General features: G+C 50.6%; 1 protein-coding gene across 10 annotated transcripts in view; it reads right to left on the reverse strand.

Moving 5' to 3' along the window:
- dlg1b (discs large MAGUK scaffold protein 1b) overlaps positions 1–27,754 on the reverse strand; it is a 110,020-nt gene that overhangs the window by 23,270 nt on the left and 58,996 nt on the right. For 3 of the 10 annotated variants that reach the window (XM_079243544.1, XM_079243543.1, XM_079243541.1), the window contains exons 5-10: positions 26,857–27,021; positions 18,853–19,002; positions 3,636–3,731; positions 3,207–3,260; positions 2,465–2,515; positions 835–959 (exon numbers count right to left, since the gene is read on the reverse strand). In XM_079243544.1, the coding sequence (XP_079099670.1) occupies positions 835–959; positions 2,465–2,515; positions 3,207–3,260; positions 3,636–3,731; positions 18,853–19,002; positions 26,857–27,021 (641 nt within the window). The remainder of the gene's footprint in view (positions 1–834; positions 960–2,464; positions 2,516–3,206; positions 3,261–3,635; positions 3,732–18,852; positions 19,003–26,856; positions 27,022–27,754) is intronic. The other 7 variants (XM_079243548.1, XM_079243547.1, XM_079243546.1 and 4 more) reach the window with 3 other exon arrangements.

Consider the following 27,754-nt stretch of genomic DNA (forward strand, 5'->3'; position numbering starts at 1 on the left):
AATGTAGACTATAAATCAATTAAAATGACTAAATTAATTAAATAAAATAAGAAACAGACGTCACCAATCACAAGAAGATCAATAAGTTTGAGCTGAAAGTCGGAAAACAAATGAGTGAGGCCTGATAGGCCCGGTCCCAATCAATCAGGTCTGATCGGTTGGTCCTGATCAGTCAGGTCCCAATCAATCAGGTCTGATCGGTTGGTCCTGATCAGTCAGGTCCCAATCAATCAGGTCTGATCGGTTGGTCCTGATCAGTCAGGTCCCAATCAATCAGGTCTGATCGGTTGGTCCTGATCAGTCAGGTCCCAATCAATCAGGTCGTGTCGGTTGGTCCTGATCAGTCAGGTCCCAATCAATCAGGTCGTGTCGGTTGGTCCAGATCATTCAGGTCCCAATCAATCAGGTCGTGTCGGTTGGTCCAGATCATTCAGGTCCCATTCAATCAGGTCGTGTCGGTTGGTCCTGATCAGTCAGGTCCCAATCAATCAGGTCGTGTCGGTTGGTCCAGATCATTCAGGTCCCAATCAATCAGGTCGTGTCGGTTGGTCCAGATCATTCAGGTCCCAATCAATCAGGTCGTGTCGGTTGGTCCTGGTAATTTTTCTGATCAGTCAGAACCTGATTGATCAGTCCTGAACAGAAAACACGGTAACTGTGTTTCCATGTCGGATCAGCGGGAAACACGTTAAACTTGGTGGTTCATTAGAAAAAAATGGCTTCAGCCAAAGTTCAGCCAATCAGCGACGTGTGTGTGTGTGTGTAAGTGTGAGTGTGTGTGTGCGTGTGTGTGTGTGAGTTTGTGTGTGTGTGTGTGCGCGCGTGTGTGCTCACCGGAGACGGCCGTCCTGAGCAGCAGCTCCTCCAGGTATGACTTTGGTGATGAAGATGCTGGGATCTTCGCCGATATGAGGGTTGTCGGTGCCGCCCGCGATGCTGAAGCCCAGCCCAGAGTTTCCCTGGATACCACAGCGGTTACCATGACAACCATTAAAAAAGGAAGAGGAAGTTAGCGTGAGGAAAGGACGCATGTTTGTTCTCAACACCAGGCTTCAGGAAGTAACACAGATCAATAAACGTCCCTCTGGAAGTTTGACGTGACGTTTGGACTAAAAACGAGCAAACAGCAGTTTCAGCCAATCGGTCTGATGTCATCAATCACATGTCTGATTGATCTGTCGGAGATCAATCAGATCTGTTGATGGTTTTATTGACGGTTTTAGAAGGTGCACTGCAGGGTTCCGTTCTGGGCTCCTCTTCAGGTCAAGTCAGGATTGTGACGGCCGGGCCTTAACCCTACCCTGCAGGTAGGCGTGTTGTGGGCGGTTCCAGTTGTCAGTTCACCTGGCTGTAGCGCACCTGCCGCCATAAGGCTGAAGGCTTTCCGCGCTAGCTCTCTCAGCCTGAGCTTAGTTTGATGGTTTGTTCAGAACAAGCGGCAACATTCAGCGGTTAAAAGTGAAGCCTATGTGGAAGTGCATGAAACTGCAGTTCCCCCTTCATCCACTAGGGGCGGCAGAACCGGTTTAATAGGTCAGGTTTACCTTCATGACAACTGTGGGGGGAGTTAATTTTTTTCTAACTCGCCCGTTTAAAAGTAATTTAATCTCGAAGTCGGCATATTTATGGGCGTGTCCTTTTGATTGACAGGTACCCGATCTCCTGCTTCAAGTCAGAAGAACGTAGAGCAACCGCGGTTTTTAGCCGGTTAACAACGTGACTTAGCTTTAGCCCGCTTACCTCCGTTAGCTGGTTAGCTCCTGTTATCTCCAGGTTAGCTTTTAGCTACAGAAAGCTCGGAGTTCGCTCGATGTCAATCATCCACCATGACGCTCACAGCCCCCCTCTCAGCTCCACCTCTTTGCCCATATTTGTATTTTCCGGGCGAGACGACGCGCATGCCCATGCCAAGATGGTGATGGTAGGAACCGCCCACCGAGCTTCAACTCAGCTCTTCAGAAACCTACAGGTGACGCCATGGAGGCTCCGCCCATCTTTTTATATCCAGTCTATGGTTCAGACACTGACTTGCAACGACTGATCTCCACTTTTACACGCTGCACACTTTCATTTCTTTTCTTTAATAAATACGTTTGTGTAAAAACAGCGCGGCCTTCTGCGCGGGTCAGGACAGTTCGAACACGTTTGTACGCAGATGACGCCGCTGTCTACGTCGTGAACTCCGGGTGCACATCGGACCACCGCATCATGCTCAGGAAACCACGATAATGTTGGAAAGAAGTTTTTTTATGCATCACGTGCTCAGTGTTTTTACCAGCAGTAGAAACATTTTCTACTGCCTCTCGGCGCTTTGTGCGCTGTTGTAAATAAAGTTTTCCCGCTTCAGAGCAGCTCGGCTGGATGTCGGATCAGCTGAATGTCAGCACAGGAAGGGTTAAGAGACGCTACAGGTCAGTGAAACATGACTCAGCAAAGTAAAGATGAAGGCAGCTCATCTTCTCACCCTCTCCAGCGTGATCTCCTCGTACTCGTAGTCCGCCTCCGTCCCGTTCACCTGCACACATACCACACGTCCATCAGGATCAGGACAGACCGCGGGGAAGGTTTTCCCCTCCGAGATCCAGACCAGGACCGGAAACTCTGGTTCCCTGATGATCGCACCAAGTCCTGATCCAGTCCTCATACCGGATCCAGTCCTCATACCGGATCCGGTCCTCATACCGGATCCAGTTCTCATACCGGATCCAGTCCTCATACCGGATCCAGTCCTCATACCGGATCCAGTCCTCATACCGGATCCAGTCCTCATACCGGATCCAGTTCTCATACCGGATCCAGTCCTCATACCGGATCCAGTTCTCATACCGGATCCAGTTCTCATACCGGATCCAGTCCTCATACCGGATCCAGTCCTCATACCGGATCCAGTTCTCATACCGGATCCAGTCCTCATACCGGACAGACCGAGAATCAGGTCTAATCCAGTTTTCATGCCGGATCCAGTTTGGACAGACCCGTCTGGGACAGACCCGTCTGGACAGAACCGTCTGGGACAGAACCGTCTGGACAGACCCGTCTGGGACAGAACCGTCTGGGACAGACCCGTCTGGGACAGAACCGTCTGGACAGAACCGTCTGGACAGAACCGCGGCGTTTTACTGGGTCACTGTCTGTGTTGTGAAACCGTCTCAATCAGAATTCCGCTCCGTCAGAAAAAGGCGGCGAATGCGGCGAGGAAGACTCACGTAAGGGGGCGTGTCCAGGCTGTCCGTGTTGACCACCAGCGGCGGCGGGTTGGCCTGAGGAGAGAAGCAGAGCGTCACAAACCGAACACCAACATGCAGAAATGAACGATCCGCCTGAGCTCCATCCCGTTACGTCAAATGCTCCGGGCTCCCGCCGCCGCCACCCTACCTACACGGTGGCGTTTCAGGACGCCGTTCTGATCCAGTAAACCCTGCAGGATGAAGGTTCTGCTCCTTCACCTTGTCTTCCTCGGTGTCGGACTTGCTCGCCGGTCAGTTCCTGCCCAGCGGGAGCCAGATGGATGGCGGACGGCGAGCAGGGCGGCGGACGGCGAGCCGGACCAGACACGGCGGTAAAATAAGAGATGAATGTACAGATGGACGGATGGAGCACAGACAGACAGACAGACAGTAAAAACGGAGAAAGACCTGAGACGTCGGAGGGACGGCGGCGGTCTCTGCTGGGATTGGCGAGACGGGGATCACAGGGATTATGGGAGAGGAGGGCGGGGCCACCTCGGCCTGCTGAACGATAGCATGGTGAGGGTCAAAGGTCAGACAAACACAGTGCAGCACAGATGAGCAGCGGGAGGATGAGGGTGTGTGTGTGTGTGACGGCGTCCACTCGTTTTCATCCTGCTGAGCTGCCAGGCGGGTGGAGTTTGACACGACAGGCCCGCGAGGTGTCGGCCAATCAGAGCAGGACGCCGCCTGGCAGATTCCCAAACACCTCCTGATCCGGTCCTGATGCGGCGAACCCCTCCCCTTGCTGCTCCGAGGATTTAAACCGTCCAATCCTGAGCCGCTCAGCGGGGAGGGGGCGGGGTCATCATTACATTGGAGCTCTCACAGGGTCAAAGGTCAACGTAAAGGTTCCGGTTCCCCTAGACCAGAGGGAACCGGGTCGCTGCTGAAACACCACAGACCAGAACCTTCTGTGTTCTGATCCGGTCCGAGGAAACCAGAACCACAACGTGGGCCTTGGTTCTAAACACCTAAGACAAAAACTCTTCTGACCAACCAGGACAAGAACCTGGAATGGGACCAGGTCCGGGATTGGGACCAGGACCAGGACCAGAACTGGGATTGGGACCTGGGCCGGGACTAGGATTGGTACCAGAACCAGGACCAGGACTGGGATTGGGACCAAGACCAGATAACAGGCCTTTACACCAACAGAGAGTCATTTAAACGTCTTGTTTTTACTTCTTGTTCAGACGGAAGCTGCACATGTTCTACTTTACTCTACTCTACTGTACTCTACTCCACTGTACTCTACTCTATTGTACTCCACTGTCCTCTACTCTATTGTACTCCACTGTACTCTACTGTAACCTGCTCTATTGTACTCTACTCTGTTGTACTCTACTGTATTCTCCTCCACTCCACTCTACTGTACTCTACTGTAATCTACTCTATTGTACTCCACTGTAACCTGCTCTACTGTACTCTACTCCATCGTACTCTACTCTACTGTATTCTCCTCTACTCTACTCAACCGTACTCTACTATACTCTACGGTAATCTACTCTATTGTACTCCACTGTAACCTGCTCTACTGTACTCTACTCCACCGTACTCTACTCTACTCTACTGTCCAGTCAAGCAGCAGACGGTTTATTTGAAGCGACTGATTAGAGTGAGAACACAGCATGAAATTAACAAGCAGGACCATCATGGGGAGGTACTGGTCAGACTGGTGTGAGTCCAGTTGCATCCAGTTTCTCCTCCATCCCATAATATCCTCCATGTTAAATAGAAAGAGTAAATTCTGCTATATTTGCTGCAACCGGGCCTAGTTTTGCAACTCTAAAAAAATAAATAACATTAGAACTAATTCAATTATGTGTTCATTAATGAATAAATAGAATAAATAAAATAAATAAATTTATTAATAAATAAATGAATTAATAAAAATAAGTTTTTAAAAAACAGGACAATTTTTACATTAAGACTAAAATCTTAATTATCTGATTATCATTTATTTACTTTTTAATTCCCCCCCGCCAAATTTATTCTATTTTAATTGTAAATAAAAAAACCTTGCATTTCATTTTTTATTTTTCCTGCAAGCGCCTCCTTCCCACACCGAAACACCGCCAATGCCATAATGAACCGTTTTATTACTGTTTTACAAATAATCTATATTTATATTCTTCTATATCTACATTTATATATTTATTTTGTTCCATTTCTTCGAAAAACGGTGAAGATGGAAAAACGTTTGATCTTCATCCTGGCCTCTGATGAAGAGGAGCGGCCTCCATCCCGTTACGCAACAGGAAGTCCAGCCGGATGACCAATCAGGCTGCATCGGCTAAAATTAGCCGGGCCGATCGACCATATTGATCAGACAGCCCTACTTCTGGAAAGCTGCTGACAGAGAAGCCGACAGCGCCAACAGCGTTCCCACCGGGTCCGCCGACGCCGCGGCTCTGGCTGAAGCCGACCGAGGCGTCCGGTCCTCTTCCGTCTTGTTGATCCGGAGATGGATTTATCCACAGGAAGATTAAGATAGACGGCGATGAAGGTTTCCCATGCAGGGAGACGGGTGTCATGGCAACGGCCACGTACACAACCCAACGGCTGACGACACACATCTTCATCATCACACAAACACACTGATCATCTTCATCAGATGTAATCAAAGGTCAGGGGTCAGACTTCTGACTGAACTTCCCATCAGTCCGACCCGGTACTTCCCTTCAGACCGGACCGGTTCTAACTTCTTCTCTGGTTCTGACCCGGTACTTCCCTTCAGACCGGACCGGTTCTAACTTCTTCTCTGGTTCTGACCCGGTACTTCCCTTCAGACCGGACCGGTTCTAACTTCTCCGGTTCTGACCCGGTACTTCCCTTCAGACCGGACCGGTTCTAACTTCTTCTCCGGTTCTGACCCGGTACTTCCCTTCAGACCGGACCGGTTCTAACTTCTCCGGTTCTGAGTCGGTATTTCCCTTCAGACCGGACCGGTTCTAACTTCTCCGGTTCTGAGTCGGTATTTCCCTTCAGACCGGACCGGTTCTAACTTCTCCGGTTCTGAGTCGGTATTTCCCTTCAGACCGGACCGGTTCTAACTTCTCCGGTTCTGAGTCGGTATTTCCCTTCAGACCGGACCGGTTCTAACTTCTCCGGTTCTGAGTCGGTATTTCCCTTCAGACCGGACCGGTTCTAACTTCTCCGGTTCTGAGTCGGTATTTCCCTTCAGACCGGACCGGTTCTAACTTCTCCGGTTCTGAGTCGGTATTTCCCTTCAGACCGGACCGGTTCTAACTTCTCCGGTTCTGAGTCGGTATTTCCCTTCAGACCGGACCGGTTCTAACTTCTCCGGTTCTGAGTCGGTATTTCCCTTCAGACCGGACCAGAATCAGAACGTGGATCAGAGCGGCGGTACCTTGCTGAAGGCGAACGGAACCCAGGGTATCTCCTTGCGGTTGCCGCCGGCGACCTTGGCCGTGCTCTTGGCGGGACTCTTCTTCACGCTGTCGCGCAGGTTGAGGAAGCGGCTGCGCGCCCGGAAGGAGGCCGGGACGGCGCAGGCGGTGAAGGTGGACAGCGACGCCTGGACCTGCGGGCGCTGCTGCCGGTGGAGCTCAATGGCGTGCTGCCGCTGCAGAGGGTGCAGGTGGGCGATGGACTCCTGCAGGTCTGGCGCCGGCATCCTCTCGGCGCCGTTTAAGGACTTGGGGGCGAGCTGCTGCCAGGGGGGGTGTGCCGTCATGTTCCTGGAGGAGATTCCCGCTGGCGGGAGGAGGAGGAGGGTGAATTATGGATGACGGCAGCTCCTTCTGATCCGGGCGGATTCGTCTGGTCTCTGTGACGAGCAGCAACACATCCCGACCGTCCTCTTCCTCGCCTCCCCCCTCCCCCTCCGTCTGCTGCCAATTAATGGGCTCTGTCAGCGGGAGGGGCGCTCCACTCGCTGCATGAATAATCAATGCGACCCCCCCGATTCAGACATGGCGGCAAGCGTGTCAGCCTCAGCAGCAGGCGGGTGGGGGGTGGGGGGGGGGGGGGGAGGGATTGGGGGAGCTGAAGCCCAGTTCCCCCTTCTGGCGCTGCATTCAGGCCCGGACAAAACTGTTGGAAATCTGAGCTTCTACCACACTTGAATATTTAATCTGGAGTTGGTGTCAAAATGCAGCATTTAGATTATTAAGCAGCAAAATATTTCAAGATTCGATTCGGGACCCAGGATAAACTGCCGAGTCACAGGACCCAGGATAAACTGCCGAGTCACAGGACCCAGGATAAACTGCCGAGTCACAGGACCCAGGATAAACTGCCGAGTCACAGGACCCAGGATAAACTGCCGAGTCACAGGACCCAGGATAAACTGCCGAGTCACAGGACCCAGGATAAACTGCAGAGTCACAGGACCCAGGATAAACTGCCGAGTCACAGGACCCAGGATAAACTGCCGAGTCACAGGACCCAGGATTAACTGCCGAGTCACAGGACCCAGGATTAACTGCCGAGTCACAGGACCCAGGATAAACTGCCGAGTCACAGGACCCAGGATAAACTGCCGAGTCACAGGACCCAGGATTAACTGCCGAGTCACAGGACCCAGGATAAACTGCCGAGTCACAGGACCCAGGATAAACTGCCGAGTCACAGGACCCAGGATAAACTGCCGAGTCACAGGACCCAGGATTAACTGCCGAGTCACAGGACCCAGGATAAACTGCCGAGTCACAGGACCCAGGATAAACTGCCGAGTCACAGGACCCAGGATTAACTGCCGAGTCACAGGACCCAGGATAAACTGCCGAGTCACAGGACCCAGGATTAACTGCCGAGTCACAGGACCCAGGATAAACTGCCGAGTCACAGGACCCAGGATTAACTGCCGAGTCACAGGACCCAGGATAAACTGCCGAGTCACAGGACCCAGGATAAACTGCCGAGTCACAGGACCCAGGATAAACTGCCGAGTCACAGGACCCAGGATAAACTGCCGAGTCACAGGACCCAGGATAAACTGCCGAGTCACAGGACCCAGGATTAACTGCCGAGTCACAGGACCCAGGATAAACTGCCGAGTCACAGGACCCAGGATTAACTGCCGAGTCACAGGACCCAGGATAAACTGCCGAGTCACAGGACCCAGGATTAACTGCCGAGTCACAGGACCCAGGATAAACTGCCGAGTCACAGGACCCAGGATTAACTGCCGAGTCACAGGACCCAGGATAAACTGCCGAGTCACAGGACCCAGGATTAACTGCCGAGTCACAGGACCCAGGATTAACTGTCGTCAGTGAGGGTATTTGCATGATGAAGAGTAAACCCACAGCTCCTCCTGCTGATAGGTTCATCACTGCTTCCTGCACACCACTGAGTTTAAATGTCTGAGTGCGTCGCCGAGCCGAGTGGGAGCTGTGGGGGACGAAGCAACATGCTGCAGAGAGAAAACCTGTTCCTCTTCAGTCATCATGGCGACATGACCCACTAGTCAGGCGCCTGGAAAGAAGAGCTTTAAAAACTTCTGATGTGATGGTTTCCATGACATGTCGGGAAGAAAGTTATCCAGTGGTGAACTGTTCCTGGTGGACGTAGCGCTGGAGTCACACGAGGTCGGAGCAGAATCAGCTGATCAGTCTGGTTAAGGAACCGCGATCTGGTCACATTTATTCTCATAAAGTCACGAAATCAACCAGATTTATGTTCAAACTGAGGAAAAATGATTGAAATGTGACTAAAAGCATCAGTACAGCACCTTCCCACTGGAGTTCAACACCCAACCCTGCCTGGCTCAGGAGAGGAAACCAAGCCCTCTGATTGGTCAGACTTCTGGTCTTAGCCGCCGCCAGTAGAGACGGACGCCACGCATCGCTGAGACCGACAGCTGTCAATAATTCACAAATGTGACCCAGATCCAGTGTTTAATCTGCAGAGATTAATCCTGGAAACACCCACGCCGCCTCGCTCCCTGAACACAACTGCTGCGTTCAGGTGGCGGAAAATACTGTGGGAAAACTGACACACGCCTACATGTGACTGTTGTAGCATCATCTGTGATGATCTGGCAGCTGATTGGTCAGATTTCATGTCAAACTGATTTCAGAACAGCAGCGTCTGATTGACAGCTGCCAGAGCCAATAGCATGCAGTCATATTTTCCAGCAACCAACGAAGAAGTGGGAAGATAAACTGTTCCAGTTGTCATGACGACTGGTCTGATCAATACCACCAGTTTGTTTAGAATCAGCTGGAATCAGCAATCTGAGCCGCCATCTTTAATCCACCCAACCATCCATCCATCTCTACATCCATCCATCCATTTATCCACCAATCCTCCACCCTTCCATCCATCCACCCAACCATCCATCCATCCAGTCATCCATCCATCCTCCCACCCACCCACCGACCCATCCATCCATCCACCCACCGACCCATCCATCCATCCTCCCACCCACCCACCGATCCATCCATCCATCCACCCACCGGGTCATGATGATAACTCCTCCCAATCTAATTGGGACATCGTTCCTCCAGTGTTCCCGTCAGGAAGACGATTTATCCACCCGATGCTTTATCACATCAGCCAATCAGCAGAGAGATTCTCCTGACATCAGCAGGACCTGTGTGTTTATATTCTCCTGACATTCTTACTGAAGTAAAGTAAATACGGTTAACGGCTGTAATTCAGCAGAAGTAGTTCTAACGTAAAACTGTGGAGGACATGAACCCCTCTAACCCCTGGGAATATCTGGGAATTTATGTCTGGTCTGGACATTGAACCATAACCCAGGTTTCCATCAGCGTCAAGCGTTTCTCCATCTTGGTTCAGGAACAAATGTAGCTGCGTGGAGTCCCCAGCAGGGGGCAGTAATGCCGCACTGTTCAGGACTGCAGAAGAAGCAGCAGCTGGAAGGAAATTCCTTCATTTGTTGGAATATTTGGGATTTTACATCTTATCTGGGAATTTTGTCAGCTCAAACCATAAACAGCTGCGGAGTCGTTTTTATATATGTACAAAATTAATTTTGTTGATGAATTTGCTCAGGAATTTTTTCATTGTGTTTTGAACTTCTCAGCCACCGTACTGCTCAGACAAGCATCAGTTTTTCTTCCAAATGAGGGAAAACAACTTTTTTCTTCTTTAAGCTACTTGGTTCTGGTTTGCATCTTCTAATAAAAACAACTACTCCAGCTGCGGTTGCCATGGAAACCTTAAGATCCGGACTGTGGAAGCAGTAGAACTCCAGGATTCTTCCTTTCCATCCGAAGCCCCGAACCTTCTCATGTTCACCTTCATGTATGTTAACACGCGTGTGTGAGGCGGGAGACGGGAGGCGGCGCAGGAGCGCTGCGTGTCAGAAAACCCAGAGGTTGCTAGGTAACGCCAGGGAAGGCATGTGCTACTGCAGGGGTTCCTCACATCTGCAAAAAACATGATGCACTGATGCAGGTGAAGGATCCGGATCCGTGGAAACCGGAACACATGAGACGGGGGGGGGGGGGGGGGGGGGGGGGGGGGGGGGGGGGGCTTTAATCCTGGAAGCTCTGGAATATGTGTGTGTGTGTGTGTGTTGGATCACGTTTAGATGGCAAGCTGTGACACATTTCCCATCATCACACGCTTCCCGCGTTTACCCGACGACTAGATCCAGATCCGGATCGAGATCCAGGTCCAGATCTAAGACCAGGTCCAGATCCAGATCCAGATCCAGACCCAGACCCAGGTCCAGATCTAAGACCAGGTCCAGATCCAGATCCAGATCCAGACCCAGGTCCAGATCTAGAACCGGATCCAGACCCAGGTCCAGATCTAGAACCGGATCCAGATCCAGAACCGGATCCAGACCCAGACCCAGGTTCAGATCCAGACCCAGACCCAGGTCCAGATCTAGAACCGGATCCAGATCCAGAACCGGATCCAGACCCAGACCCAGGTTCAGATCCAGACCCAGACCCAGGTCCAGATCTAGAACCGGATCCAGATCCAGATCCAGACCCAGGTCCAGACCCTCACATGACGCAGCAGCTGCAACTTGTACACACCTGCCTCCTTCAGCAGGGCCACAACAACAACAACACGCACCAACTTGTGCACGCTCACATGCAGGAGAACATGAGTCACGGTGCAGCACCTCCCCTCAGAGGAGTCCTGGTCTTACAGGTGGGGGGTGGGGGACCTACCAGGAGGCGGCGGTGCAGCCGCTTGGTCCTCCTCAGGGTGCCCATGATGCGGCGGCCCATCTTCTTAGCGTACCACACAGAGTTCAGCATGCTGCTGCGCCTCCTCTGCGCCTCTTCACGCTCCTGCTGCAGGCTGCTGGGCGGCAGAGGAGGTGGCGTTGGCTGGAGAGCAGACGATGGGAGGGGGGTTTCACTCCACCTTGTTGCCCCCCCCCCCCCTCCCTTCCTCGAAGACACAAACAGGGAGGCTGCAGAGGAGCTGGTGGAGGTGACCAGAAGCCGTCCTCCTCCTCCTCCTCGCGGTGTCAGCGAGCGGCGGATGGCGGTCGGCTGGCGGGACGCGCTCCACTTGATGGGAAGAAAGAGAGCGGAGCCTCCGGAGGGGGAGTTAACCTGGCAGGGTGAGGGATCATCACTGAGGAGGAGGAGAGCAGCCTTCGTCTGTCTGAGGCAGACAACAGACTGCAGCGCTGACGGAGGATGAAGAGTGTGTGTGTGTGTGTGTGTGTGTGTGTGTGTGTGTGTGTGTGTGTGTGTTTAAAGAGAGCGCACGCAGCCAGGAAGTCAGTCCTCTGATCTCTGCAGTGTGAAAACATCACGCAGCTCCTTCCTCCTCCTCCTCAGCAGGTCTGTTCCAGCTGACCTTTGTCCCACTTTAGTTCCCGTCCACAAACAATGAGTCGGCAGGAAAAACGCCGAGTCATCACGGCTGTGACGGACAGCGTGGGTCTGAACCAGAACCGGGTCTTCATCGACACCGCGGTTCTGAACCAGGTTCAGTCCAAGGTCAAGACCATATCTCAGACTCTCCAGGCTCGATGGATCCGGAGGATTTCCGGGTTCACTGACACTGCGGTTCTGAACCAGAACCAGGATCGAGAGTCCATTCACGCTGGATGCAGACTACCATCTCGCGCGTCGCTCAGGTCCGTTTTCATTCAGCTGTCCGTCACTCATTGCAAACTGAACAATACCACAGCAAACCACCGGGGGCAGTGCTCAGTTGTTACGCCAACACAACCATAGAAGAAGAGAATTATGAAGCCACCAAATAAAACCGCACCCAAAGAAGTTGAGAAGAGTGGCTTACTTCTTTTTCTTGTGTGTTCGGACGGTTGTAGACGACTTTATAGTGGTGCATTACCGCCACCAACCGGTTTAAAAACTCTGAAGTCAGCACTGCCCCCTAGTGGAGGAGCTGACTTAACAACCGCGGCAACATAGAAGATGCAGGACGTAGAACAGGATCTCAACCGACATAGTTATTTACGTACACCAGGGAGCAGATAAGCCTTAAGACCCCGTTCCCACCAGACCCTCTGATCCTGGTTTGGTTCGTTTGGACACACCAACTCTGATCCGGATCACTGAAGCAAACTTTAGACTCAGTTCATAAGAATCAAATACAGGAAGTGGACTACAGTGCAAGGTATTGTGGGTAAAACAGATGGATGCATCAGGAGCTTCTTGTGGACGTAGTTCGGCCCTCTGATTAGAGTGAGGTACAGCTAAAAGAGCTACAGCTAGAGGAGCTACAGCTAGAGCAGCTACAGATAGAGGAGCTGAAGCTAGAGGAGCTACAGCTAGAGGAGCTACCGCTAGAAGAGCTACAGCTAGAGCAGCTACAGCTAGAGGAGCTACAGCTAGAAGAGCTGAAGCTAGAGGAGCTAAAGCTAGAAGAGCTACAGCTAGAGCAGCTACAGATAGAGGAGCTGAAGCTAGAGGAGCTACAGCTACAGCAGCTACAGCTAGAGGAGCTACCGCTAGAAGAGCTACAGCTAGAGCAGCTACAGCTAGAGGAGCTACAGCTAGAAGAGCTGAAGCTAGAGGAGCTAAAGCTAGAAGAGCTACAGCTAGAGCAGCTACAGATAGAGGAGCTGAAGCTAGAGGAGCTACAGCTACAGCAGCTACAGCTAGAGGAGCTACCGCTAGAAGAGCTACAGCTAGAGCAGCTACAGCTAGAGGAGCTACAGCTAGAAGAGCTGAAGCTAGAAGAGCTGAAGCTAGAGGAGCTAAAGCTAGAAGAGCTACAGCTAGAGGAGCTAAAGCTAGAAGAGCTACAGCTAGAGGAGCTACAGCTACAGCAGCTACAGCTAGAGGAGCTACAGCTAGAGCAGCTACAGCTAGAGCAGCTACAGCTAGAAGGGCTCCGATGGTAAAGCTAGCGACTCTGATACTACAGCTAGCGCTTCGGCTGCTAAAGCTAGCAGCTCTGATGCTAAAGCTAGCGACTCCGATGCGACAGCTATGAAGGGATGAATATGTTGCTGCCATCAGAGCAGATACCTATAAGCCTCTCAGCAGTGCTAGAGGCACTTTGCTGCTGTTTAGCAGGAAATGAAGTTTCTGTCAGTGGAAATGTGACTGTCGTGTTGTTGGTTGGATATTAGACAGATATATATTCTACCATGAAATGCAGATATTTACACAAGTAAATGGAGAATTATCCTTTTTCCCCCTTCACGTTAACTATAAATATAACATTGAGACATCCCTCATGTTTGACAAGCTCATTGTAAATGTGGAACGCTAAATCTGCAAACTGAATGTAAACCTCTAGCATCTCTGCTAGCTAAATCTCCACTGCTAGCATCTCTGCTAGCTAAATCTCCACCGCTAGCATCTCTGCTGCCTAAAGCTACATCTCTAACATCTCTGCCGGCTAAATCTCCATCAGTTTTCAGTTTTGGAGGTTTGTAAAGCAGGATTTAGGAAAATCAAACAGGATTTGAGCAACAAAAAGCACATTTTATATAAACTACATCCGTCTGACACGAACACATAAGAGCTCAACTGGTTCGGAGAGTGTTGCGGTGTAGGTTCCAGATCTACCCGAAGCCCTTCGCCTACCGGTGACGTCTCACTATATGACTGGCTGTAAGCTAAAAACACAACTGTGGTTGGTCGGTTGCCCAAAGAACTTACAGAGGTGGTTTTTCAGCTAAGTTTGATCGTAGTTCTTTTTCATTGACAACGTTATAAAAATATCCATCATTATCAACCGAAGGGGACTTACCGCAGCCGGACCATCAGTTCTAAAACTCCCCAGAGCAGAGAGCTGCATTTCGGAAGTCATCGAAAAATTACAGAATTAAAAATAACAGTGTGACTTAACGCAAATGTTAGCAACTGTTCACAATTTAAACAAATATTTTACGTAAATCCCAAATTAACGTTGTTTTTCCTGCTGCATCACTACCAGTGCAGGCGCCGCTTGCTGGTGATTTAAACACGTTGAAACGTATTATAAGTGGCAATGACAATAAAATCAATACATTTTCAGATTCAGATAAAAAACATGTTTAATTTACCAAAATAAAAGCAAAATATCTTTTAATAAATCAGACACGACTAGCATGTTATTGGACTTGGAGCGAGGTCCGGGACGGATCTGGTGCCTACACTGTGACGTAACCGGGAGGTCTCGGAGGGCTTGGGGACACCCTGGACCTCCTGAGAGGACCAAGGAGGGTCTGGGTCGCCCTGACATGAACAGCTGCAGAGATGACGGCTGTGAGTTTATCAGGAAAATGGGTGACTGAGTGGACAAGGTGAACATTAGGTCATGTTTGTGTCTGGAAATGTTTTCATCTCTTTCCCTCCAACGGTCCAGGCCTGAACGGATCCATGGTTTACCTGGAAACTATAAATAGATCTGCAGAAGCTCCCTGCATCGTCTGCTGAGGAGTGAAGATGAGACGATGAAGAGCACGTCTTGTTAGGCAGGTAGACTACGTCCAACCCCCCCATCTTATTCCTGAAAGCCTCACTAAACCTGTCCTTCTGGTTAACTCCTCCTCCTCCTCCTCCTCCTCCTCCTCCTCCTCCTCCTGATGGGATTTTCTTTGTCGCCATTCATCCGCTGCGTTGCCATGGCACTGCAGAGGCGGAGGCAGAGAGATGACAGAACGGGAGGCGTGTACGCTACGTCCTCTATCTATTCACTGTGTTTTGGCAGCGGAGGTGGAGGAGACGGCCGTCCGCTGACGTCAGGACAAAGACGCCGCGCCGCCACGCATCAAACATGGAGGAAAGAGCGGCGAGCAGGACGTCAACCGTTTTCACACCCGAACATGCAGCTCAGTCGCTGAAATTCTGTTTATAATGGGTTGCCATGGAGATATATAAACCAACAGGTCCCGCTCAGGACATACAGATATATAAACTCACAGGTCCCGCTCAGGACATAAAGAAATATATATGAACCTACAGGTCTCGCTCAGGACATAAAGATATATGAAATTACAGGTCCCGTTCAGGACATAAAGATATATATAAGCCCGCAGGTCCCCTTCAGGACATACAGATATATAAACTCACAGGTCCTGTTTAGGACATAAAGATATATGAACCTACAGGTCTCGCTCAGGACATAAAGATATATATATAAGCCCGCAGGTCCCCTTCAGGACATACAGATATATAAACTCACAGGTCCTGTTTAGGACATAAAGATATATAAACCTACAAGTCCCGCGCTCAGGACATAAAGATATATGAAATTACAGGTCCCGCTCAGGACATACAGATATATGAACCTACAGGTCCTTCTCAGGATATAAAGATATATAAACCCACAGGTCTCATTCAGGATATAAAGATATATAAACCCACAGGTCCTGTTTATGACAAAGATATACAAACCTACAGGTTCTGCTCAGGACATAAAATGTGCTACGTGTAATTCTTTTTATTGTTGTAATAAAGGACCAATTATTTACATGTTTTTATTAATCAGCTGATCAGTTTGTTCTTGGAATATTTTTCTGCCGAAAACCACGATGCAACACATGTGCAGCTGCCTGCCAGGTCAGCAGCTGTGGACCAAACCGGGTTGGCAGAACCCTTGGCAGAATCTGGACTTTACGTACCGAGTCCTGTTCAGGAGACTTAAAGCTGCTTCTACACAGATCTCTCTGAGTTTGAAAGTCCAGCAGAGATTAGATTTAAAAGTGAAATTAGATTTTATATATATCTAATTTTATAAATATTAGATATGATAACAGGACTCGTCCAATCACAAACGTTCAGCTCTGAAGCCGTGGACCGGTACCATGGACCAGAACTGATGAGTCATAAGCAGGCCTTCAGCACGTCTGAACTAAACTCCACCTGAATCATCCAACAGCCTCTGCATGGCCTCCAAAGTCCGACCCGCCGGGACGTCGCAGCCGAAGTCCAACTCACCGGGACGTAACGACCAAAGTCCGACTCACCGGGACGTCGCGGCCAAAGTCCGACCCGCCGGGACGTCGCAGCCGAAGTCCAACTCACCGGGACGTAACGACCAAAGTCCGACTCACCGGGACGTCGCGGCCGAAGTCCGACTCATCGGGACGTAACGACCAAAGTCCGACTCACCGGGACGTAACGACCAAAGTCCGACTCACCGGGACGTAACGACCAAAGTCCGACTCACCGGGACGTAACGACCAAAGTCCGACTCACCGGGACGTAACGACCAAAGTCCGACTCACCGGGACGTAACGACCAAAGTCCGACTCACCGGGACGTCGCGGCCAAAGTCCGACTCACCGGGACGTCGCGGCCGAAGTCCGACTCACCGGGACGTAACGACCAAAGTCCGACTCACCGGGACGTAACGACCAAAGTCCGACTCACCGGGACGTCGCGGCCAAAGTCCGACTCACCGGGACGTCGCGGCCGAAGTCCGACTCACCGGGACGTAACGACCAAAGTCCGACTCACCGGGACGTAACGACCAAAGTCCGACTCACCGGGACGTAACGACCAAAGTCCGACTCACCGGGACGTAACGACCAAAGTCCGACTCACCGGGACGTCGCGGCCGAAGTCCGACTCACCGGGACGTCGCGGCCGAAGTCCGACTCACCGGGACGTAACGACCAAAGTCCGACTCACCGGGACGTAACGACCAAAGTCCGACTCACCGGGACGTAACGACCAAAGTCCGACTCACCGGGACGTAACGACCAAAGTCCGACTCACCGGGACGTCGCGGCCGAAGTCCGACTCACCGGGACGTAACGACCAAAGTCCGACTCACCGGGACGTAACGACCAAAGTCCGACTCACCGGGACGTAACGACCAAAGTCCGACTCACCGGGACGTAACGACCAAAGTCCGACTCACCGGGACGTCGCGGCCAAAGTCCGACTCACCGGGACGTCGCGGCCAAAGTCCGACTCACCGGGACGTCGCGGCCGAAGTCCGACTCACCAGGACGTAACGACCAAAGTCCGACTCACCGGGACGTCGCGGCCAAAGTCCGACTCACCGGGACGTCGCGGCCGAAGTCCGACTCACCGGGACGTAACGACCAAAGTCCGACTCACCGGGACGTCGCGGCCGAAGTCCGACTCACCGGGACGTAACGACCAAAGTCCGACTCACCGGGACGTAACGACCAAAGTCCGACTCACCGGGACGTAACGACCAAAGTCCGACTCACCGGGACGTAACGACCAAAGTCCGACTCACCGGGACGTAACGACCAAAGTCCGACTCACCGGGACGTAACGACCAAAGTCCGACTCACCGGGACGTAACGACCAAAGTCCGACTCACCGGGACGTCGCGGCCAAAGTCCGACTCACCGGGACGTCGCGGCCGAAGTCCGACTCACCGGGACGTCGCGGCCAAAGTCCGACTCACCGGGACGTCGCGGCCAAAGTCCGACTCACCGGGACGTCGCGGCCAAAGTCCGACTCACCGGGACGTCGCGGCCGAAGTCCGACTCACCGGGACGTCGCGGCCGAAGTCCGACTCACCGGGACGTAACGACCGAAGTCCGACTCACCGGGACGTCGCGGCCGAAGTCCGACTCACCGGGACGTCGCGGCCGAAGTCCGACTCACCGGGACGTCGCGGCCAAAGTCCGACTCACCGGGACGTCGCGGCCGAAGTCCGACTCACCGGGACGTAACGACCAAAGTCCGACTCACCGGGACGTCGCGGCCGAAGTCCGACTCACCGGGACGTAACGACCAAAGTCCGACTCACCGGGACGTAACGACCAAAGTCCGACTCACCGGGACGTCGCGGCCGAAGTCCGACTCACCGGGACGTCGCGGCCGAAGTCCGACTCACCGGGACGTCGCGGCCGAAGTCCGACTCACCGGGACGTAACGACCAAAGTCCGACTCACCGGGACGTAACGACCAAAGTCCGACTCACCAGGACGTCGCGGCCGAAGTCCGACTCACCAGGACGTCGCGGCCGAAGTCCGACTCACCAGGACGTCGCGGCCGAAGTCCGACTCACCAGGACGTCGCGGCCGAAGTCCGACTCACCGGGACGTCGCGGCCGAAGTCCGACTCACCGGGACGTAACGACCAAAGTCCGACTCACCGGGACGTAACGACCAAAGTCCGACTCACCAGGCGACTGCAGCCTCCAACCGCAGCACGACAACAGGAAACGCCTGAAGCTGCTTCCGGAGGACTCAGGATGGAGGTGAAATGGAAGCCGTGGAAATAGGATGGAGATGTGAAGCTAAAGGTGGGGAAGGGTTTACCTGGATTGGGGGGTAGGGGTTGGAGGAGCAGGAGGGGAGGGAGCTGTCCTCTCCGAGGGGGTAGAGGGTGGAGGGCGTGGGGGAAGGGAGCTCCGAGTGAAGGTGTCCTAATGCTGAAGAGCCGTCAAAGATGCACTCCAGAGACGCGACCTACAGGACAGAGGACGGAGGAAAGGCGGAGTGTCGCAGAGGAAAATCAGGACAGAAAGGAAAACAGAACGAATTGTTTCCACATTCGTTGTTCCTCGTTTCTGCTGCAGCAGAAAGCGCTCCTAAACATCTGGATGTGGAGAACGCTGCGCTCCAACATCCTGCTTCTCGTAGACTTCACAGCTTCTATACATCATTTCATCATTTCTGAGAAAAGCTGCAACATTTTAATGCAAAAACACCAGAAATGCATTTAAATGATGTTTAATTACCAAACAAAGCTAACTGTCTGCAGGACGGTTCGGTCCCAACAGGACATCAGCTGATCAGAAGGAAACGTCATCAATCAGACACAAAACCGTCCAGAAGAAAGAGCAAGAGACACAAACAGCAGAAGAAGAAACATGATGGAGGAAGACAAGCAGTTCTGATCAACCATCAGAACAAAGGACTGATCAATGATTAACGACAAGCATCAATGTACTACAAAACAGAAAACACCATGACGATGAAATCTATCAGCCGATCGGGTTGATCAGACTCGACAGTAAAGCAACCTGAAGTCAGGACTGAACATTACTGATCAAAGGTACTCTGAAGATGAGATCTGAGCAGGAACTGTCCAAACACGCCAACATACAGCGTACAAATACGTCAACATAAAGCGTGAAAACACGTCATCACGCGGCGTACAAACACGTCAACACACAGCGTCCAGACACGTCAACACACAGCGTAAAAACACGTCAACACGCAGCGTACAAACACGTCAACACGCAGCATGAAAACACGTCATCACGCAGCGTACAAACACGTCAACACGCAGCATGAAAACACATCATCACGCAGCGTACAAACACGTCAACACGCAGCATGAAAACACGTCATCACGCAGCGTACAAACACGTCAACATAAAACGTGAAAACACATCATCACGCAGCGTACAAACACGTCAACATGCAGCGTACAAACACGTCAACACTCAGCATACAAACACGTCAACACGCAGCGTAAAAACACGTCATCACGCAGCGTACAAACATCATCATGCAGCGTACAAACACGTCAACACGCAGCATGAAAACACGTCAACACGCAGCGTACAAACACGTCATCACGCAGCGTACAAACACGTCAACACGCAGCGTACAAACACGTCAACACACAGCGTACAAACACGTCAACACGCAGCGTAAAAACACGTCAACACGCAGCGTACAAACACGTCATCACGCAGCATGAAAACACGTCATCACGCAGCGTACAAACACGTCAACACACAGCATAAAAACACGTCAACACAGCGTAAAAACACGTCAACACACAGCGTAAAAACACGTCAACACGCAGCATACAAACACGTCAACATAAAACGTGAAAACACGTCATCACGCAGCGTACAAACACGTCAACATGCAGCGTACAAACACGTCAACACGCAGCGTAAAAACACGTCAACACACAGCGTAAAAACACGTCAACACGCAGCATACAAACACGTCAACATAAAACGTGAAAACACATCATCACGCAGCGTACAAACACGTCAACATGCAGCGTACAAACACGTCAACACTCAGCATACAAACACGTCAACACGCAGCGTAAAAACACGTCAACACGCAGCGTACAAACATCATCATGCAGCGTACAAACACGTCAACACGCAGCATAAAAACACGTCAACACGCAGCGTACAAACACGTCATCACGCAGCGTACAAACACGTCATCACGCAACGTACAAACACGTCAACACGCAGCGTACAAACACGTCAACACACAGCGTACAAACACGTCAACACGCAGCGTAAAAACACGTCAACACGCAGCGTACAAACACGTCATCACGCAGCATGAAAACACGTCATCACGCAGCGTACAAACACGTCAACACACAGCATAAAAACACGTCAACACAGCGTAAAAACACGTCAACACACAGCGTAAAAACACGTCAACACACAGCGTAAAAACACGTCAACACGCAGCATACAAACACGTCAACATAAAACGTGAAAACACGTCATCACGCAGCGTACAAACACGTCAACATGCAGCGTACAAACACGTCAACACTCAGCGTACAAACACCTCAACACGCAGCGTAAAAACACGTCAACACGCAGTGTAAAAACACGTCAACATGCAGCGTCCAGACACGTCAAAACGCAGGGTAAAAACACGTCAACACGCAGCGTAAAAACACGTCAACACGCAGCGTAAAAACACCTCAACACGCAGTGTAAAAACACGTCAACACACAGCGTAAAAACACGTCAACACGCAGCATGAAAACACGTCATCACGCAGCGTACAAACACGTCAACATGCAGCGTACAAACACGTCAACACTCAGCGTACAAACACCTCAACACGCAGCGTAAAAACACGTCAACACGCAGCGTAAAAACACGTCATCACGCAGCGTACAAACAAGTCAACATAAAGCGTGAAAACACGTAATCATGCAGCGTACAAACACGTCAACACGCAGCGTACAAACACGTCAACACGCAGCATGAAAACACGTCATCACGCAGCGTACAAACACCTCAACACGCAGCGTACAAACACGTCAACACACAGCATAAAAACACATCAACATACAGCGTAAAAACACGTCAACATAAAACGTGAAAACACGTCATCACGCAGCGTACAAACACGTCAACATGCAGCGTCCAGACACGTCAAAACGCAGGGTAAAAACACGTCAACACGCAGCATAAAAACACGTCAACACGCAGCGTAAAAACACCTCAACACGCAGTGTAAAAACACGTCAACACACAGCGTAAAAACACGTCAACACGCAGCATGAAAACACGTCATCACGCAGCGTACAAACACGTCAACATCCAGCGTACAAACACGTCAACACTCAGCGTACAAACACCTCAACACGCAGCGTAAAAACACGTCAACACGCAGCGTAAAAACACGTCATCACGCAGCATACAAACAAGTCAACATAAAGCGTGAAAACACGTAATCATGCAGCGTAAAAACACGTCAACACGCAGCGTACAAACACGTCAACATGCAGCGTACAAACACGTCAACACGCAGCGTAAAAACACGTCAACACGCAGCGTAAAAACACGTCATCACGCAGCGTCCAGACACGTCAAAGCGCAGTGTAAAAACATGTCAACACACAGAGTACAAACACGTCAACATGCAGCTTAAAAACACATCAACATAAAGCGTACAAACACGTCAACACGCAGCGTACAAACACGTCAACATGCAGCATACAAACACGTCAACATGCAGCGTAAAAACACGTCAACACAGCGTACAAACACGTCAACATGCAGCGTACAAACAAATCAACACGCAGCGTCCAGACATGTCAACACGCAGCGTACAAACACGTCAACACGCAGCGTACAAACACGTCAACACGCAGCTTACAAACACGTCAACATAAAGCATACAAACACGTCAACATAAAGCGTACAAACACGTCAACATAAAGCTTACAAACACGTCAACAAGCAGTGTAAAAACACGTCAACACATAGCGTACAAACACGTCAACATAAAGCGTGAAAACACGTCATCACGCACCGTACAAACACCTCAACGCGCAGCGTACAAACACGTCATCACGCACCGTACAAACACCTCAACACGCAGCGTACAAACATGTCAACACTCAGCGTACAAACACGTCAACACGCAGCGTAAAAACACGTCAATACGCAGCGTACAAACACATCAACACGCAGCGTCCAGACACGTCAACACGCAGCGTAAAAACACGTCAACACGCAGGGTACAAACACGTCAACACGCAGCATAAAAACACGTCAACACGCAGCATAAAAACACGTCAACAGGAAGCATGAAAACACGTCTTCATGCAGCGTACAAACAAGTCAACATAAAGCGTGAAAACACGTCAACACGCAGCGTAAAAACACATCAACATAAAGCGTACAAACACGTCAACACGCAGCGTACAAACACGTCAACATGCAGCATACAAACACGTCAACATGCAGCGTACAAACAAATCAACACGCAGCGTCCAGACATGTCAACACGCAGCGTACAAACACCTCAACACGCAGCGTACAAACACGTCAACACGCAGCGTACAAACACGTCAACACGCAGCATACAAACACGTCATCACGCAGCGTACAAACACGTCAACATAAAGCGTACAAACACGTCAAAATAAAGCGTACAAACACGTCAACAAGCAGCGTAAAAACACGTCAACATGCAGCATACAAACACGTTAACACGCAGTGTAAAAACACGTCAACACACAGCGTGCAAACACGTCAACACGCAGCGTAAAATCACGTGAACATACAGCGTACAGACACATCAACACGCAGCGTCCAGACACGTCAACACGCAGCGTACAAACATGCCAACACGCAGCGTACAAACACGTCAACACTCAGCGTACAAACACGTCAACACGCAGCGTAAAATCACGTGAACATACAGCGTACAGACACATCAACACGCAGCGTACAAACATGCCAACACGCAGCGTACAAACACGTCAACACTCAGCGTACAAACACGTCAACACGCAGCGTAAAATCACGTGAACATACAGCGTACAGACACATCAACACGCAGCGTCCAGACACGTCAACACGCAGCGTAAAAACACGTCAACATGCAGCGTACAAACAAATCAACACGCAGCGTCCAGACATGTCAACACGCAGCGTACAAACACGTCAACACGCAGCGTACAAACACGTCAACACGCAGCGTACAAACACGTCAACACGCAGCGTACAAACACGTCATCACGCAGCATACAAACACGTCAACATAAAGCGTACAAACACGTCAAAATAAAGCGTACAAACACGTCAACAAGCAGCGTAAAAACACGTCAACATGCAGCATACAAACACGTTAACACGCAGTGTAAAAACACGTCAACACACAGCGTGTAAACACGTCAACACGCAGCGTAAAATCACGTGAACATACAGCGTACAGACACATCAACACGCAGCGTCCAGACACGTCAACACGCAGCGTACAAACATGCCAACACGCAGCGTACAAACACGTCAACACTCAGCGTACAAACACGTCAACACGCAGCGTAAAATCACGTGAACATACAGCGTACAGACACATCAACACGCAGCGTCCAGACACGTCAACACGCAGCGTAAAAACACGTCAACACGCAGCGTACAAACACGTAGCATCCAGATACGTCAACACGTAGCGTACAAACACGTCAACACGCAGCGTAAAAACACGTCAACACGCAGCGTACAAACACGTCAACACGCAGCGTAAAAACACGTCGACACGCAGCGTAAAAACACGTCAACACGCAGCGTACAAACACGTCAACACGCAGCGTACAAACACGTCAACACGCAGCGTACAAACACGTCAACACGCAGCTTACAAACACGTCAACATAAAGCGTACAAACACGTCAACATAAAGCGTACAAACACGTCAACATAAAGCGTACAAACACGTCAAAATAAAGCGTACAAACACATCAACAAGCAGCGTAAAAACACGTCAACATGCAGCATACAAACACATCAACACGCAGCGTCCAGACACGTCAACACGCAGCGTACAAACATGCCAACACTCAGCGTACAAACACGTCAACACGCAGCGTAAAAACACGTCAACATGCAGCGTACAAACACGTCAACACGCAGCGTAAAAACACGTCGACATGCAGCGTAAAAACACGTCAACACGCAGCGTACAAACATGTCGACACGCAGCGTAAAAACACGTCGACACGCAGCGTACAAACAAATCAACACGCAGCGTCCAGACACGTCAACACGCAGCGTCCAGACACGTCAACACGCAGCGTCCAGACACGTCAACACGCAGCGTCCAGACACGTCAACACGCAGCGTCCAGACACGTCAACACGCAGCGTACAAACACATCAACATGCAGTGTAAAAACATCAACAGGCAGCATAAAAACGCGTCATTTGTGTACAGACACGTCAACACGCAGCCTGGAAGCCGACAAGCAAGCAGGCATGATGACAACTGATGACTCTGCGTCAGGTCGTTTCCGACCGTCTGCCAGCAGGAAACGGCGCCCGACTGTGTCAGGATGATTTTATTTTGCATTATTCCTGCATTATTGAAAGGAAAGGTGGATATTTATTATACATATGTATCTATATATATATGTACTACAACATACAATTATGGCCAGCTTATTGCGTGCTACGCATGGTAGGTCTGTGATGATGATGATGATGATGATGATGTATGAGCTTTCACTGGATCGGAACATGCAGCGCTACGTTAGTCACTAAGTCAACGTTGTCGAGGTGCATCGTAACGCTGAAACGTCCCAGCCGAGATGAAGAACGTCTGAAAAGTTGAAGAAGGTCATGTTGAGGTTTTGCTGCTTTTTCGCTTCATTCCGACGCTAGCCGGACAACCTGAACCCAATGTTAGTCGTGTAAATCCGACAATAGAGCGAGTAAAACGACCACGTCGCTGGTTGGTCGTTTCAGCCTGGAAATGAAACGTTTTTCATTTTTCCTGTTTGACTTTATTTATCAGCCGACTCTCCGCTTCTCTCTGCAGATGTCTGATGAAACATCTGGTGAAACATCTGGAACATCGGCAGCCCGGTTCGGTCCGACCTGCCGGCACGCAGCAGCTTTCATCCTCCTGTCAAAGACACGCTGCTTCATTTCACTGCTTTTGCAGAACAGCGGTGCTTCAGGAGGTTGACTTCATGATGTTTACAGCTTTAAGTCAGGTTCATGAACCTTTTTCTCCCATTAGGTTTTCATTAGGAATCCCCAGACCAGGTTCTTTCTAAACCACGTAAATGATGAGGTCAGAGGGGATTTTCTCCTGACGCGGCTGCAGTGCCTCTAAATGACCACACGGCGGCAGCACAGCTCCACTCAGCGACCCGGACCGGTTCTGTTGCTGTGAGCGACCAGTGTGAAATATCACATCTCAGATTATCTCTGCATCAGATTAATCAGGTTTTTCTGTGTCTGACCTGGATCCTGTGAAGGATTAAATCATCTCTCAGCTGAGAGATGGCCAGAAACTATCAGATCGGTGTCGGACTTCACCTTTTTACTCTGATCTGTTAAAAAATCCTCCCCGCGAGATCAGTCTTCATCTGACTCACTGCTGTCGCGTTTTATCAGAACCAATTAGATCAATAAAAAGTTGATAGTCGTATTTCCGACAGATGGTTAACGTGACGTGACGGTTTTATACCCCACTCTTCATCGTCTGGATGCTGAAGGATGTCCCTGGTTGCCATGGACGCAGAGTCTCAGCGGTCCGAGAGTCGGTGCTGATGCTGGGCAGACCCAGTTTTGCCAGAGAATCTGGTCTAAATTCTTACTGGGATTAGGTGTTCAGTGGTAATAAAGTTTATTCAAACATGGAGGCGGAGCTACAGGTGGAGAGTTTGTGTGATGACAGGATGGCGGCAAACAGACCTCGGAGCAGCCGACATGTAGGACACACACACACCCAACAACCCCCATCCTCCCCCTGAGTGTGTACACATTCAGTGATAAACATGTAGAATCAGACATGTAAACATAAACATGTAGAATAAACATGTAGAATCAGACATGTAAACATAAACATGTAGAATCAGACATGTAAACATAAACATGTAGAATCAGACATGTAAACATAAACATGTAGAATCAGACATGTAGACATAAACATGTAGAATCAGACATGTAAACATAAACATGTAGAATCAGACATGTAGACATAAACATGTAAACACAACAGGCTCCAGGTTCACCGCTTGAGTCGGACGACACCTTTCAGGAGTCTCTGCAGTTCTGACGCTGGCTCCGCCCCCTACCTTCATCGGTGAGATGTGAGCGTGGGTGACGTATCCGTGCACATTCTCGATCTGGGACAAGTTCTTCTCTGCCACCTGGACCAGCTCTGGCCCCCCCGCCTCCTCCGTCAGCTGAGGGGAGCTCTGCTCCTGGGGGGACGAGTCCTCATCGTGGTGCCGGTACTTCTGCAAGAACACAACACAGATTCAAACTGGGCAAACTGGGCTCCGGACAGATCCAGTCAGGGTAAAACTCTGTTTATGTCTTCCAACATAAACAGAGCTTCACAATGAAACAGAAAACACCAGCAGGCACTGATCATGTGATCACAGGACCTGCTGGGAACGTGGGGCTGGAGAACGTCACTGATCAGGTCATGTATGTTAAAACTCGGAGGGAGATAATAATCCGGTCCAGACCAGATGAACCGTCGTCATCATCTTCCATCTCACATGGTGAAACAACTGGACTCAGCTTAGCGTTGCTTCTGAGATGATAAAAACAACAGCCAAACCCCCCGGTTCCAACCGAAGGTTTAATGGAGCGGGTCAGGACTTGCATCCTTCATCTGAAGACATCATTCATCCAACTCCAGACAGCACCAAGCAAGACCTGAACCCTGAAGCCATCCTGAGGTTTAGAGATGGAGAACATCAGCATGACGATGGCGAGGAACGTCTCTAGAACAGCCGAAAGTTTCTGCGAACGGAGCAAACAACGAAAATAAACAATAAATCCTCCAAAGCCTCTGTGGACACCAGGGTCCAGAGAAGAACAGGACTTCCACAGCAGCAGAACCAGAATCTCCCAGAAAGAGGAGAGGAAACCACGTCGGACCAGATCCTGATACCCCGACCCGATGTCTCAGCTCGTCCACCAGATCCCGATACCCCGACCCGATGTCTCAGCTCGTCCACC

The sequence above is a fragment of the Telmatherina bonti genome (genome assembly GCF_933228915.1).
Source record: "Telmatherina bonti genome assembly, chromosome: 7".
Lineage (NCBI taxonomy): Eukaryota > Metazoa > Chordata > Actinopteri > Atheriniformes > Telmatherinidae > Telmatherina > Telmatherina bonti.